This window comes from Mustela putorius, unplaced genomic scaffold (genome assembly GCF_011764305.1).
Source record: "Mustela putorius furo isolate JIRA1106 unplaced genomic scaffold, ASM1176430v1.1 tig00000145_pilon_pilon_pilon, whole genome shotgun sequence".
Taxonomy (NCBI): Eukaryota; Metazoa; Chordata; class Mammalia; order Carnivora; family Mustelidae; genus Mustela; species Mustela putorius.
The window spans coordinates 38271744-38287517 of record NW_025421294.1 but is presented as its reverse complement, the minus strand read 5'-3'; the positions used below and the strand labels follow the sequence as shown (position 1 = coordinate 38287517).

The window sequence follows — 15774 nt, the reverse complement described above, 5'->3', positions numbered from 1 at the left end:
CAGATGTGACCCTGTGGTGGCGGGGGCAGGGGTGGGAATGGCTGGTGTCAAAGAGAGAGGCCAGTGCCAGGCATGACCTGCCTGATTTGCAGCTGAGTCCCCAAGCAGAGGGCAGGCCCCAGGGTCATTCCAGGGGATCTGCTTGTCTGCCTTGGGTGAGAGCTCTTCTCCTGCATGTTGCACCTGGGGATGGGGGAATGCTGCAGTGGCCACGGGGGTAGAGAGAGATCTGTGCACTCCTGCTGCCTGCTGCCTCTCTGTCCTTAGAGCAGGCCCAGGAGGGGTTGCTGTGTCGTCTTTGTGTTCTCCAGGGAAGCACAAGGGAGGGAACCTGGACTCTGCATCCCACCGCCACCTCCTGGCCTACAGCTAGAGCCAGCCTCTCAGGAAAGAGCTGGGTGGTCCATCTAGGTTAGGACTTCAAACAGGTGATGGAGCCTCCTCTCCCCCTTCTCTCACCTCTTCCTTTCTTTTCAGACTTTCCCCATCCGAACTGCCATTAGACTGATGAATTTAACCCATGGTCCAAGCGCCCATAGAATCTCTAAGGATGGGCTTCTGGAGGAGGCAGACCCCTGATATGTCGCATCAAAATGGTGCCCAAATGTGCCCATGTTTTGGAGAGGGCTCTCAGGTCCCCACAGATTTTCAAAAGCATCTACGATTCCTAAAAGATAAAGAGAGGGCAAGCTCATGTCCCCATTCATGGTCTAAGAACAAAGGTATAGTGGCCATTAGAGGTAGAGATGAGGAGTGGGGGGTGGGCTTCAAGTGTTCCTGGCTGGGAGTGTGAAGCCTGCTCCCTGCTGAGGCCGGCATTGGGCAGGCAGAGGGGAGAGAAGCTACTTCCCTGGCGGGGTACACTTAGAGAGGGGGGCAGGTGCTCCCTTGGTGAGAAGGGGCTGGGAGAGGCCTCCTTGCGTGGTGGGAAGGGCTCCGAGTTTTGCAGCCTGGTGGTCGGGGCCTGAGCCCCAGCCTCATCTTTCCTCAGCTGTAGACCTCTGTGAGGCTGAGCTCATCCTTTGTGAGTGGGCGGACTTGAGGCTGAAGTGATACATGACAGGTACGGAAGAAGGTTTGGAGAGTCTCATCCACCCAGGAGCATACATTGTTCTGCTAGGAGTTGTTCTGCTGGGAAATGGATATATCTATGCCCTTCCCATCTGCACCTCCCTGGTTTGGGGGACTGCTCCAGTCTTAGCCATAGAGTTTCTGGGCTCTTCCTTTCTCCCCATCCATCAGCCATCAGGCCCAGAATGGGCCCCCACCTCCAGACACATTTTCGAGAGAACACAACAGTCAATGCCAGCCAGACACTGCCTTCCCCGGCAGCCCCCCATGGGGTGAGCCCTGCCCCCACCCCAGCCCCTGCTGGCCACCCCAGGAAGCAGGAAGCTGGGAATTTAATAAAATCCCTTCTCCACACCACTTGGGACACCGCAGATAGCTCAAATCGGAAGAATTTTAAAAATTTCCGAGGGGAGCAGGCGGCGTGACCAGTAAATTGCTTTTCTGCACTTGGCTGAGCGCTGACAATGACACCGGACTGGGCCTTTCACGCAGCTTGGCCGGCACCTGCCTGACATTGTTCCTACCGCCAGGCTCGGCTAGGTCCTGGCCTTCCCCAGACAGGCCAGGCTTGAGGCGGGCCAGGGAAGGGGGGCTTCCGCCACCCACCCGCTGTCACTCCCACAGCACCATTCCTCTCTCACTGCCCGGTGTGTTCAAGTTTTGAAGTTTCCTTCCACACCCCCTCAGGACCTGACCACCCCCTACACCTGACTTCCTCTGGGAGGTTTAGAACCCTTCTTCTAGCTGGCTAGAATAGGAAAGCCAGAGACACAGTCCTTTGGGACATGAGGAGGATGGGGGACTGTCCTGTTGAGTAGCACTTTTAGCTTCTTAGGGCGGTGACATCATCCATCCATGTCCAGTCAGGTATTTGTTCAAAACTCTGCTTCTTGCTGGATCTGAGAACAAGTCAGTCAGTCCCTGGCCTCAAGATGCTCCCATTCTAAGGGGTGGGCTGTGATCCTGCCTCCTGAGAAGTACAGTGGGGCAGGCATATCCTGTTCTGTCCAACCAAGCAAGATTCCAAGGCTCTTGAATCCAGAAGCTTGTTTCCTTCTTCCTGTCATTTTCCCTCCTGAAGTAGGTGGGGTAATATTCCTACTTCACCATTGGAGAGACTGAGGCACGGAGTGGAGAAGGGATTTGTTCAAGGCCAATGCTAAGACTCAAGACTCTGGATTCAAGGTCTTGTATTCTTTCCATGACACCAGACAGACTTCTTCAGAAAGAATACCAGGGGTGGGGGGCAATGGGAGTTCCAAGGGGCCCGCTAGGGGTTCTCAGTGAGATCTTTCCCTTGGATTCTCGCCGGTAGGGTCTCCACGGTACAGATGATCAGAACCCAGATAGGTGTCTCTGACAGAGATTTGGAGTCTGCAGGCCCTGGTTTTCGTAGAATGTTCTGGTCTGAAAGGATCCCAGAGCCATAGGTGGGTGTTTAGGAGGGTAGGGCCTGGGGCATTCTGTACTCCCCTCCCAGCGTCATTCCCAGCAGGGAGGGGGAGGGGACACTCTGCCAGCATTCCTGTAGCCCAGTAGCATCACCCGCTCTGAGATAAGGAGGTAGATTGTTTAAATATCTTGTGGTTGTCTCTGCCAGTGTCAGCAGGCGTGGGATAGCTCTGAGGTCACTTTGGGCCCCCAAAGGGAGATGGAAGGTGACAGGGAGGAGACTTCCTAGTCTCAGCAGGACCTTCTGGCTCTGACGTGGTTTTCTAGCAGGAGACGTGTAGGTGTGGGAAATCAGGGCGCAGACCCATCAGGCGGACAGTGACACTTAGAGCCACGGCCAGGCACAGTGTCCTTGCCATGGAGCAGGGAGGCACTTCCTCGACTCAGGCTCACAACCAGCCTACGATGAGGGAATTCTGCAGAAAAGAAAGTGAGGCTCAGAGGCATGACATAACCGGCCTCTGGCCACACAGCACAAGAGAGGCAGAGCTGGCCTCGACTCCCGGCCTCCAGGCCCTAGGTTTATGAAATAGCAGTATGAGGGTTCTGTATGAGGGTTCTGGCAAGTCCCAGCATTGTTCCAGTGGTCGTCCTGACTTACCTTTGCTGTATGACCTTGAGCAAGTTACTTAACCTCTCTGGTCTCAGCTTCTGCTGTGCAAAATGGAAAGAAAACTACCAACAGAATGATCCCTGCTCCGTAAAGGTGGAGAGCAAGGGTCAGCACACCAGCCCCTGGGTCTCTTGTTTGGGGAAGCCTCCCTTGCCCCGATGCCCATGTCAGTGTGGCAAGCTCCCCTTCCCCAGGGCCCTGTCACCTCCTGGTGACAACAACAAAGGAGATGTGGGTGGGTCCCTTTCTGGGGGCAGCAGCTCTCTTCCACCTTTGTGTGCCCCATTTTTTTGCTGGGTCATGTTGCTGACCACTCACAAGGACTCTGGCCAAACACTCAGGGATAGGGCAGTGCCAAGGGCCTTGGCAGGCTGCCCTGAACTTGGGGAAAGCTGTTACACCTCAGAGGGGCTGAAACCTGTCATCTCCACTTTGTGCCTGAAGATGGGGACTTGTTCTGGAACATCAGTGGGTAGATTGGCCCCTCAGGCTTTAATCAGGTTGCCGGTAAGGGCTGGGAGAGGTTTGGGGATTATTGCTCTCATATCTAAATGACACAGTGCTCATGGGTCACTTAAAATACTCCTGTGCCAAAGATGGGGCCGAGGACAAGCCTCCTGTGGGCCACTGAGCAGAAACACTCTCAGGACCCCTGGGATCAGTCCTGGCTTTTTCACGGGCTCATGGGGTGACCTCCCTCTCTGGGCCTCAGTTTACACAACTGGGTATTAGTGAGGTGAGCTAGATGACTTCTGTGGAGCTTGAATGCATGGGCTTTGGTGTAGGAGGGACCTAGGTTAGAACCGTGTCTGTGCTGCTGGGCAAATTTCTTAATGTCAACCCTTTGCAGTTTTTGGCTTTTCCCACCTCTAAAGTGGGGTGATGAACGGGACCTGCTACTTAAGAGTCACTGTGGGAGTTGAGATAATGCACACAGGTTGGCTGGCACAGTGGCTGGCACTCTGGCAGTATCCAAGTGACAGTAGCTATTGGGTCATTTCCCTGCTCCGTGTGTGTGTCGGTGCGTACTGTTCTGCAGGGTACTGAGCAAGGCTGGGAAGGATATACTCCTTGCATCAGTGACCTCAGGGCTCCTCTTGTCTAGGTTGAGAGCCCAGCCCTTGGACTTAAGTCTGCACCTGAGCCTCACTGCACCCCCTCCTAGGCGGTGTGGCCTTGGGCAAGATTCTTAACTTCTCTGATTCTCTGCCTCCTCGTCACATGGGCAATAGGGATGATAGTACCACTCCCAGGTGTGTTGGAGGGTGTAATCAAAGCCATGTCTTGGGCCAAGTATGCAGTAGGTGCTCAGTTATGATGCTACTCCTCATTAGCCATCAGCAAACATTCATGGGACACTTGCTGCATGGGTGGCCTTGGACTGGGTTTTGGAGGGGATGCCAAGAAGGCATCCATTCAGCTTTTCCCTCAAAATGTTTCCTGTGAAGAGATGACTGACACTTTGGGCAGCTTTATTTGCTCCACCCCCCATTCTACCTCTGCCTTGGAACCCCTTTGTACTCTGTCACTGTCACATGACCCAGTGTTTTCCATGGGGCTCACGGGAATGCACAGGAGCTCAGGCTTGGGGTCCAGCCCACCAGATCACACCCTGCCTGGGCCACTTCATAGTCTTAAGACTGAGCAAATTGCTTGGCTTCTCTGTGGCTCATTTTTCATATGGGATTTAGGGTAGAACCTCCCTCTTGGGGTTGCTGTTGGGGTGAATTGTGGCTACCCCAGGGGAAGTACTTGGCACAGCACTTGGATCATTATAAGTGTTAAGTAAATGTGAGCTTCAGTTAGGCATTTGACTTTGGTGTGTCTGGAGGCCTGTTTGTCTACCAGCTCATGATTCCTGGAAGTCAGGGGAGGCTGGACGCATCCCGAGGGCCCCACAGCATCTGGCACAGACCTGGTGAGCAGGCTGAGTGTTGAGTCAGTGATTTGGGGCCAGGCACCTGCATTCAGGCCCCTTCTGGCACCAGCCGTGGGCTGAGGGAGCTCAGGACCTATCCCAGCCCTTGGGAACCTGAGAGAAATCTGAGGGATCTGTGCAGGGGGACAGGGGCTCAGGGTGCCATGGGTACTTAGGAGAAGGGCCATGAAACCCAACGGGGGGCTGGAAGATCTGACCAGGGAAGATGCCCCATTTGAATCTCAGATTAGGAACAAGTTGGGCGAGGACACTGTGAACCTGCGTGTATGTGTGTGTGCATATCCATGTGCATGTTTGTGTGTATATGTGAGTGTGCATGCATGCAATGTGCGTGTGTATGAATGTGTGTGAGTGTGTGTATGGAAAAGCCATTGCAGGCAATGGCACATCTCTACATGGAAGCAGGGAACAGCCCATTGTGCTCAGGGGACTCTGAGCCAGTTAGAACATCAAGTTTAGGAATAAGGGTGATGTGAAAGGCCAATCATAGGCATTGAGTGCTGGAATAAAGGGCTCATTTCTGATATTGTAGGCATGCTGGACCACTCTCCACTCTCGTGCATTAAGGGATTTGAAGAAGGGATTGGCAGGAAGGGGAAAAGAAGGGAGCTTGAGTCTTTAGGGGTCCTGCCTCCTTCCCCAAGCTGGCTTCAGGCTTGACTGCCAGGGGTACCCGTATTGACAATCTGTACAGAGAAGGCTGATGTGTGGGGAGAGGGGCTTCTAGTCAGCCCCTTGGGTGGCAGCACCTCCCTCCCATGCTGATGCCTCAGCCCTGCCAATCAATACATTGATAGCCCTGGGAGCTTAATGGACAGGCTTGGGGGTGGGGAAGGGCCCTTTGCAACGTCACTGTTCTGGCTGGGTTGGGTGTGGGGACGATGACAGGAGAGAGGGGAGAAGCCTGGGGATGACGGGTGAATGGGAATGTGAATCTGAGCCAAACTCACATCCAGGGGTGGGCTTGGCCTTCCCCCTTTCCTTTCTGTCCACAGATGCCAGCTGGGGGAAATTCATGGGCTCTAGAGCCAGAGATGGGTTCAGATCTTGGCTCTGTTGCTTTGTGTACAATATCGTGGGTAAGCCGTTTGGCCTCTCTGTGTCTCCCTTTGTCATAGGGTTGGCAATCATCCTGACCTGCCCAGGTGGTGTGAGGAGAACAGAGACCATGTCTGCCATGTGCTTAGCTCAGACCTGGCGCAAAGAAAGTGGCCAGCAAGTGGGAGCCAGTGTGGGTCTCACCCTCTCAGATAATAATCCCCAGTGCACTGGGGCGGGCAGCAACTCCTGGGCCCGAGTCCAGACCTGCTTTCTAGGAAGAGTTTGAGGAGCTGCATTTTGGAGTGGAGAGTGGGGCTGACTCTACCAGCGACCACTCCTAAAGGGGTGAGTTGAGAATTTGGAGAAGCTCTGAAAGCCCTTGGCAGGGCTGGCTACACTGGTGCTGGAGAAGGAGGCAGGCGGTGGTGGAATGTGGCCGGAAGTCTGTGGGCTGCCCCTCTGGGGACTGAGGAGACCCTCCCTTTCTGGGCAGGCTGCCTGGAGACAGGGGCATGGATTATAGGAGGCCTCAAGGCTGGGGACCTGGGCGGGAGGGGGCAGTGTGACCCCATCCTCCTCTGGAGTTAGGGGGAGTGAGCTCAAGGCCTTCAGCCCTTTCATGTTTAATTCCTGCTCCAGTCCCTGCCCCAACTGTGGCTTGTGGCCAGAACGAAGTTGCCATCCTGAACTGAGGGAAGGGAGGGGCTTGAGAGAGGGGAGAAAGCAGGCAGGCAAGGCTGAAGTGCTGGAAAGCTTGCGCTCTAGGCTGACGGGGATTTGAATCTTGATTCCTTTGCTCACTAGCGTGTGACTTTGAATGCACGAGGCCCCGTCTCCAAGCCTCAGCAGTTTCCTCGTCTGTAGAATGGGGACTATACTCAAACCAACTCATGGGGCCACTCTGGGAATTACATGAGGCAGTTGACCTAAAGCAGGTCTTACACACAATAAGCAGTGGCCGTTCAGAAAACAAAACACAAGAGAAAGGAAAAAGAAAATAACTGTGGCTGTTGTTCCTAATACCATCTTTTTTCTGAGATAAATATGATATGCAATCCCCATTCTGTCAGTGAGAAAACCAAGGGTTAGAGAAATCAAATATTTGGGCTGGAGCCAGACGACCCCCAGAGGTCAGTCAGTGCTGGTCATCTTGAACGTGTGTGGTGTGTGTGCTGAAATGAAGCCTGATGGGGAAGGTGGCGGTGTGGCCCAGAAAGAACTAGGAGCCCCCAAACATTTCTTCAGAGCAGGATTGTGTCAGGGAAACTGAAATCTACAGCCAGACAGAGCAGGGGTGGCTGATGATACCCCAGTAGGAGGGGACCTGGGTTGACGCCTGGGGGCGGGCATTGAGATAGCCCCAATCTCTTTCCACCCCATGTAGGGTTCCCCCCAAGGTGCCTAAGGGCAGAGGCTCAGAAGGTAGGAGAAGCCAGATGGTACAGGACCCCGAGTGGGCACTGTTCTGTGGGTAGGGGGGAGCCAGGCTGAGTGGGCAGTCATCCTGAGCGTTAGAGAGCTGTGCCCACAGCGGGAGACTGCAGGCCAGGCCAAAGGTGGGGGGCTCTGTCCCACTGGACCCCTTGTCTGTGCCAGGGCCTGGGACCTTGACGCACCTTGGGAAAGATTTGAATCTGTCAGGCCATTGCTGCCTCTGTGCCATTCCTGGGTTGAGGAGTGAATATTTCCACCACAGCCCAAGCTCTTGGGGCAGGGAAGGTGCTGGTAGGGAAGAGGGTAATGGGGGGGTCTTAAGCTGTAGGGGGACCCCACTATGGGCCATCCTGCTGTGGGGAAAGCTGCTTTGACCCAAAAGAAAAGCTGGAGTGGAGGGAAGGCAGAGTCACAAAGGTGTCTTCGTCTGCTCAAGGACACGTCCTGGCTGTGCCCACCTGATCACCTTGTGAGAGCCGCATAGTCTCATTTTTTCCCCACTGCAGCTTCTTAGCACCCCAGGTGACTGTGCCCCTGGAGGGAGCTGAGCCCGTGGACAGCAGCATCGGCTCTTCTAGGAGGGCCTGGAAGACAGGCCCCCCTCAGTGAGCAGGAAAGCAGGAGGGAGAGAATGTTCCCGAGGCAGACGCTAGAGCCCCACTTGCTCAGGTTCCAGCTCTGTAGCCCTGGAGAAGTGCCTCACAGGTCCAGCCTATTCAGTGAGCTCCGACGGACACCAACCTCCTGGAGCGGCTAAGGAAGTAGCACGTCTAGGGAGCTTCTTAGCAGAGCAGAAGGAACAGAGGGAAGCTCAGCAACTGAGAGCTTTCAGACGCCCCATTGCCATCGCTCTGTGGGGCTCTCTGCTCGTCTGGGTAGTAAGTGCTGGGGCTGATTTTGGCCTGCAGGTTTCTCTCATCCTAGCCACAGTCATTTAGCAAGCATTCGTCGGACACTTCCTGAGGCTAGAACCGGAGGCCCCAGGAGGAGCTGGACAAGCTGCAGTTTGGGGCTGATAAGCCATTATAGTAATGTCCAGTGACCCTAACCCAGCTGGCGTGGGGGGGAGGTAGGGCAGGAAAGGGCTTCGGAAGAAGGTACCTGAGGGCAGGTGTCAGCAGGGCACAGGGGGCAGGATGCCCTGTGCAGAGGGCCTGACCTGTGCAAAGGCCCGTGGCTCCCTAGAGGTCTTGCCCAGGAAGCCCAGGGGTCTCTGCCTTTTCAGAAGGAGGGACTCTGTTTATGTGTCAGAGGCCACCCCTGCTACCTCCCTTGGGAAGGATGTGACCACAGAATGTGGCTTAAATGGTGGAAGCTGGGCAAGATGGATTGTTCCCTCCACATCCTGGGGAAGGGCCACCGGATAGCCCCTGCTGACCCTGGGTCACCCGCACTGCCTCTGTCCAGTGGGCCAGGGAGAAAATCGTTAATGGGAGGCTGGCTTCTGGGGCAGGGCAGCTCCCCTTGGGGATCCAGGGTAAGGAGATTGGTTTGACCTCGGGTCGATAAGGTCTCCTGTGAGCAGGAGGAGAGTTGGAGGACAGGGAAGGAGGCCAGAGACCCGCCCTTGGGGGGAGGGGAAAAGGCGAGTCTCCCTCAGGAAGTCATTCTGAGGGAGGTCTAGGGCCATAGATGGGGGTTTTTCAGGACATGTGCCCACCAGGTGTGAACCTCATGGGGTATGGAGTTCTTCCCTCCCCGAGCATCGGGATATGAGAAGAGGTGGGTCCCAGGTGTCAGACTCTGGTTGTGAATTGGTGACAGGGGCTGGCCATTGAGAATATTGAAGGCTGTGCGCTCTTGGTGGGCCAGCCGCCAGGCCCCACACCTCTGGCTGTGTGGCTCAAGGCAACCGACTTAACTTTTCTGAACCTGGGTTTCTGCGTCTGTTAAGCAGAGGGGATAAGTCCTCCGATGGTGCAGCATCAGAGGTGATAACGTCTTCCCGGCCTGTGACTGTGTGCAGAGGTGACCCTTCTGCAGGGACGGGAGTGTGATCTGCTTGTATTTCCAGACAGGCTCTGTCTGCGGGGCCTCACCTCTGAGAGGGCCCCCATGTGCTCTCTTAGTTACGCCTCCTGAGTACCCGCTCTGTGCTGGGCACTGTTCTAAGACTTTCTGTGTTTCGTCTGTGAAGAAGCCCATGGGGTGGGTGCCATCATCACCCCTCTCATTTTCTAGGGAAGCTGAAGTCCAGAGGGGTTGGTAACTTGCCTTGGGAACCTTAATGAGGAAAAGGCACACCCTGGGTTCTGACTCTGGGACCCCCTCCTGATTGTGCAGGTGCAGCAAGCAAGGCCCAGCAAAATGGGGCTGGAAGAGGGGCTTTGGAGCCATCACTGGGGCTGATTCTGCCGTGGCTTGTTCTGGGACCTTGTCAATTTAGCTTTGAGACCTCAGCTTTGTCATCTGCAATGTGGGATAATAGTTCCACCCTGAGGATGATAGTGGAGGATCAATAATGTGATCCAGCTGGAGTGCCTGGGAGGCCCAGGCTAGCAACAGGGGACACGTGCATGCCAGCTTGAGGACAGAGACCCTGCACTGGGCATGGGCTGTGGCAATGAGGAGAACATGGTCCCTGCCCTCGGGAGCTCACGAATGATAGGTGAGACAGATGCTTGGGCAGCCCTGGTCCCAAGAGCTCTGTGACAGTCTGAGTCGGTGGGGTCCTTCCTGCCCAGCATCATGTTGGACCTCATGGGCACACAGAACAAACCAAGAACACTGTCTGGGCTTCGAGAATTGTTCAGCTTTCTGGTGAAGATGGGATGGAACAGGCATCCATTTAGTAGGGCCTAGGAAAACCTAATTTAATAGTAAATGGAATGACAGGACTCGACATCTTTCCAATGTTCATTTGTTCATTCATTCATGCATTCAAGAAATGTTTGCGTTTCTTCTATGCTACATGCTGGGGTGATAGCAGCAAACAAGGAGACAGCCCCAGCTTTCATGGTACTGCCAATATAATGTTGGGGGGAGACAGACAAAAGCCAGATAAGTAAATGTTATGTCAGGTTGGTCAATGTTAGAAGGAAAAAAACAGCATGACAGAGAGATGGAGAAGGGCAGAAGTAGAGCTGCTTCAGAAAAACAGCCGAAGAAGGCCAGTCTCAAGGATGCGACATTGAGCAGAGATCCTAATGAAGTAAAGGAGCCAGAATGTAGAAATCTGGGAAAGACCACTGAAGCCAAGGGAAGAACAAGTGCAAAGGCCCTGAGGCGGGTGTGTGTTTTGTGTTTGGAATGCTCAGTGGCATAGAAAGGCAGCCAGTATAAGCAGGGGTGAAGAGTTGTAAAGGCTGAAGAGGGGGCTCATCCTGAAGACCTTGAGGCGGGGGTGGGGACGTTTGTCTAAATGTGATGGGAAGCCCCAGAGAGTGTGGAGGGAGAGGGAGCATTACTCAAGGTGACTGGGTTTGGTGGAAGCCAGACGAGTGGGAACAGAAGGCTGGTGAGGAGGTGGCTGCAAGTTGTCCAGGTGAGAGGTCATGTTCAGGATGGGAGACTGAGAGATATATGTTGACATAGCCAGGGGCAGCTTCCTGGAGGATGTGGTCAGACACAAACTAAACCTCTGAGGATAGGGGAGTTTTGGTGGGAGATGCAAAGTGAAGTCCCTCCCCCACCCAAGAGAGGCCAGGAATGTGGGCAAATGCCAGCTGAGGGTGGGTGAGCATGAGGATTCCCTGGTCATGCCGAGGAGGCCCCCCAGCATCGACTCCTAGGGACGAGTGACAGTGGATTCTGGCCCACTCCTTCCCAGGGTGACTAGCCAGGCCTCTGTCCTTCCCTGTTGTGCACCCAAACAGCAGCTCTATGCCCCCCACCATCTGTCTCCCATCTTCAGACTGATTTTGATCCTGTACTCCCCACCTGCTCACTTGATCCCCATGACCACCCTGGTCTGTAATCAGGGTAGGGACTCTGCCCTGCTCTTTCACTGAGAAGGTGTCTGTGTGCTCAGGGTCACAGGAGAAAACTCGGCTCCAGACTTCTTGCTTTAATTCGGGGCTCTGGTGGAAAGGTAGCAAGCTTTGCTGTCAGTAGACCGAGCCCTGCTTCTTAGCTTTGCCACTTCTTGGCTAGGCCACCTCATGCGACATGCTTCCCCTCCCTGAGCCTTGTTGCCTCATCTGTGCAATGGGATGGTCATAGAGCAGGTGTGGATCTATGCTGGACCCAGGGCCAACAAGGAGCAGGCCTTGGCCATCTTGTGTGAACGCGGCTGCTGCATGCAGGGCCCCTGGTCCTTCCCCGGTAGACCACTGATGCCGCTCTCCCTGGCCAGGTGCTGGTGGCCGAGGAGAACGTGGACTTCCGCATCCACGTGGAGAACCAGACGCGGGCCCGGGACGATGTGAGCCGAAAGCAGCTGCGGCTGTACCAGCTGTACAGCCGGACCAGTGGGAAGCACATCCAGGTCCTGGGCCGCAGGATCAGTGCCCGCGGCGAGGACGGGGACAAGTATGGTAGGTACCAGCCCCCTCTTCCCTCACCCAGCCCGCAGGTTCAAATCCCAGGTCTGCCCTGTCCTGGCTGTGTAGCTTGGCACCTGGCACAGCCTTTCTGGCCCTCGGCTTCCTTGTCTGCAAACTGCAGGTGTGGTGTGTCTCCCGGAGAGCCTTGGAGGGAGCACTCACTGCTTTGCTGGGGAAGGCCAGTGGTCATGGGTATCGGCGGCTTCCCTGGCATGGCCCAAAGCCGGTAGCAGCTCCCCATGGCCTTGCTTCACCAGCCCTGGGTTCAGGCGCTTAGAGAGGTAGGAGCCTCTGCGCAGTGCTTTCTGGATGCTGCTGGGGGTGCTGGGTGCACGTGGGTGGGAGCACGGGTATATGCTCTGCAAGCTTGAGCTTGTACACCTGTGAGGAACGGTACTCCTAGCACCTTGGGCTGTGGTCCCTTTGACCTGCCCTTGACCCTGAAACTGTCCAGCCCTCCTCTGGGATTTAGGGAACCATTCCTCACCTCATGCTGCAAGGGGGCTGGGAAGAATGAGACACCCTGAATCCCTTGCCACCCCACGCGCCCAGCTCATAAAACCCTTAACAGTGAGAGAAACACATAGGACTGCACCTTCCCAGAACCTCGAGAGGATTCGGGGAACTCTGTCCCATGGGTTCTTGCCTCCTGGGGCCAGGTTCTGAGAGGTGTCCCAGCCAAACCGCCCCTCCCCCGGCCTTGGGCGGGGGAGCTGGGGCTGCAGGAGGCCCGATGTGTGGGGCTGGGGCTCGGGTCCCGGGTGTGCGTTGTGGTCCTGCCAGCCTAGCCTGTTCGGGGTTGATGCCCCACTTGCCCGCCGGCCCCTGCTCGTTGCAGTCAAGACATGACAACAAGACAAATAATTTCTTGGACCTTTTATCTTGGACACCATTTATTTTCCCTCTGCCCCAGGGCAGGACTGACCTCATGGTAGGGCCCAAGTGTGGCAGCTGCACCGTCACTGGGGGCTGGGGCAGGCCAGGCCGGGCAGGGCTGGGCCAGCCTGGGCTCCCCGTCTCCGGGCCAGCTGCCTCCCTTCTCCCTGTGCCATCACTCTTTACTGCCTCCGTCCCCTCCCTCCCTCTTTCCCCTTCTTCCTTTCTCCATCTTGCTGCTGCTGCATTTCTCCTGACCGCTCTCTCTCAGTCCTTCTCCCCTCCTCCCTGGGACTCATCCCTTCCCCTCTTTGTGTCTGTCCACCTCTCTGTCTCCCCCTCCCCACAATCTCTGTCCTTCCTGCCTCCCTCCCTCGGATCACAGCTTTCCGGTCCCTCCTCCCCACCTCGCCCAGGTCCTCTGCTGGCCGCCTCTCTGGGGCCTCCGTCTCTCCGTGCTCCCCGCTGTGCTGGGCAGACCCAGGTGGTGCTTTTCCCTGGGATCTGCTGTCCAGTTGCTGCCAGGGAAGGGGCAGCTGGCTAGCCGGGGCGGGAGGGAGGTGCCCTCCTGGGGAGTCCCTGGAGCTCTCACCGGCCCCTCCAGGCTGGGAGAGTACAGGGGGGTCAGATGCTGGTCTGAACCATCTGTCCATGTCCTGAGACAGGAGGTAGGAGTTCGGGAGGGAGAGGAGCCCAGAAATGGCCACCCCTCACTCCAGAAGTTACTTGCGTCTCATCTCCTCTGCCTGAGCCAGACAGAGACTCAGGGGATCTCGCATGCTGTGTGACATCAGGCAGGACCTTTGCCTCCTCTGGGCCTCAGTTTCCCTTCTGTACCATACTAGGCTTGGACGACCACAGTGCTTCCTGAACATTAACATGCCTGGGAGTCACCAAGGGATCTGGTTAGGTGCTGATGTTCATTTGGTGGGTCTGGGGTGGGACCTGAGCTCTGCACTTCTCACCCATGCCCAGACAGTGCTGACGGGCCACACTGGGCACATCCGGAAACTAGCCCATTTTGGCTTCTCCAGCCCCACAAGCCCCAGACTGAATCATTCTCTCTCAAGGAATATGTTTATCACTCCTCCAACCCACCCCCGCTTCTCCCCCCCAGAGCCCGGGTAGTGTGGGGCTTTGCTGAGGCTGCTTCATTTAAGTGTCGCATTAGAAACGCAGATGAGGCAAAGGGACCCCATCTGTGAGCCCTGGGAGAGGAAGTGAGACAATGGAGCCAATTGAGGCTTCCAATCTAGATAATCAATACAAATATTATTGGGAGGGTGATTTATGTGGCCAGGCCAGCCTGGAGGATGGGGCTGTGGTAGGGGCCCGCCCTGCCTGTGGGGGATGGGCAGCCAGTAGTCTCCCGTCAGGCCAGGAACACCCCACCCCCCCACCCCCATCCCAGGACAGTCTCTCCTTCTCAGGACTCTGTGGGACTGAAAGAATGGTGCGGTCTGAGGCTCGCAGTCATAGGCATTTATAATGTAATCTGGGAACAGCAGCAAACACCAAGTATAAACAGGGGCCCCAGGAACACCTGGAATCTGGAATCCTGACAGACACCTGGAATCTCAGATTCAGTGGCATCCTAAGGTGTTGGACTCCGGGCAGGCACAGGCTCAGGCCCACTTTAGTCTGGGGCCTGGCCCAGGAGCTCTTGGTCTGCTTTACAGCTTTACATCTGTGAGCGGTCTTCAGTGAGATCTGCAGAGATGTCAGCCGAGCTCCCACAGCCCGAGGATCTCCCCAGGACTCCTGAAAGCTTTCCCAGAGCGCCCTAGGATGCTAAGGATGGGCGGGGCACTGGAGGGACAAGTGTGCTAGCTCAGAAAGCTGAAGGTTTAGGAACAGGGACTGCTGGCGGGCCGTGGCTCCAGGTAGGGCCCCCCTGCCCCGCCAGCATGGTTACATCAGGCCCTCCCCTTCCTGCCCTTGGCCCTGGCCACCTCTGTCATGTAGGTAGTGGCCCTGTTGCAGAAACAGCCCCAAGAGGCAGGACACCTGCCTTTTGGCTGCCGCTCTGCTACTAAGCAGCCCGTGGAGCTTGGGGCAAGGGTGTCTGGCTCTGGGCTTAGTTTCTTCCTCTGCCACGTGAGGATGAGAAAGGCCTGCTCTACCTGCCTCTGAGACTGACACACCTGAGCCGGGGGGTGTGGCGGCACCAGTTCCTTCTGGCTGCGGGAGGCTGGGCTGCCAGTGACACAGGTGGAGTTTCAGAGGAGGAGGACAGGGGGTGGGGAGGGGGTGGAGGAAGTGGTTGGGGGGGGCACTGAGTCAGTGCTCAGAGGAGTGGGGAGGGACCCTGGCAGTAGGAATGGTGGTGTGGGGGCAGTTCTGCTTTTATAAGCAGTATGATTAGATATTCTTTCCTGTTGTCATTTGAAAGAAAAAAGGATTTTCTACTTTACAAAAAAAAAAAAAAAGACATAAAAACCCCCCAAATCCAATGTTTTGTAGTAGGGCCAGGCTCCCAGGACTGACTGTGCCCAGAACAGCCACTGGAGGGGCTGTGTCAGCCAGGAAGTTGATCTTTGAGGGGATGAGACTGTAGACTCCGGAGTAGAACAAGATTTGAACCCAGATCCACCACTTGTGGGCTGGAGATCTGGGATCTGAGTTAGCCTTTCTGATCCTCTTTGCTCTTCTTTGAAATGGGGTAATAGAAATGAGAGCATCTCTTACACTCAAAGATTATGTGTGATTATTAAAGCAAAAAAAGATGAAGAATAACTACTTGAACTCATTACCGTTGTATGGGTGTTCATGGGCTCTGGTAGAGGTTCCCCTCTCAGGAGCTGGTTCCTGGGGCTTCCAGAAGGGGCCAGGTCTCTCTCATATCATGGGGCCCTGGCATGTCA

At 55.7% G+C, this 15774-nt stretch overlaps 1 protein-coding gene across 1 annotated transcript in view; it reads left to right on the top strand.

The window, feature by feature from the left end:
- Positions 1-15774, top strand: part of FGF18 (fibroblast growth factor 18) — a 33498-nt gene that overhangs the window by 2748 nt on the left and 14976 nt on the right. Inside the window, exon 3 of the mRNA XM_004737611.2 lies at positions 11845-12025. Within this exon, the coding sequence (XP_004737668.1) occupies positions 11845-12025 (181 nt within the window). The remainder of the gene's footprint in view (positions 1-11844; positions 12026-15774) is intronic.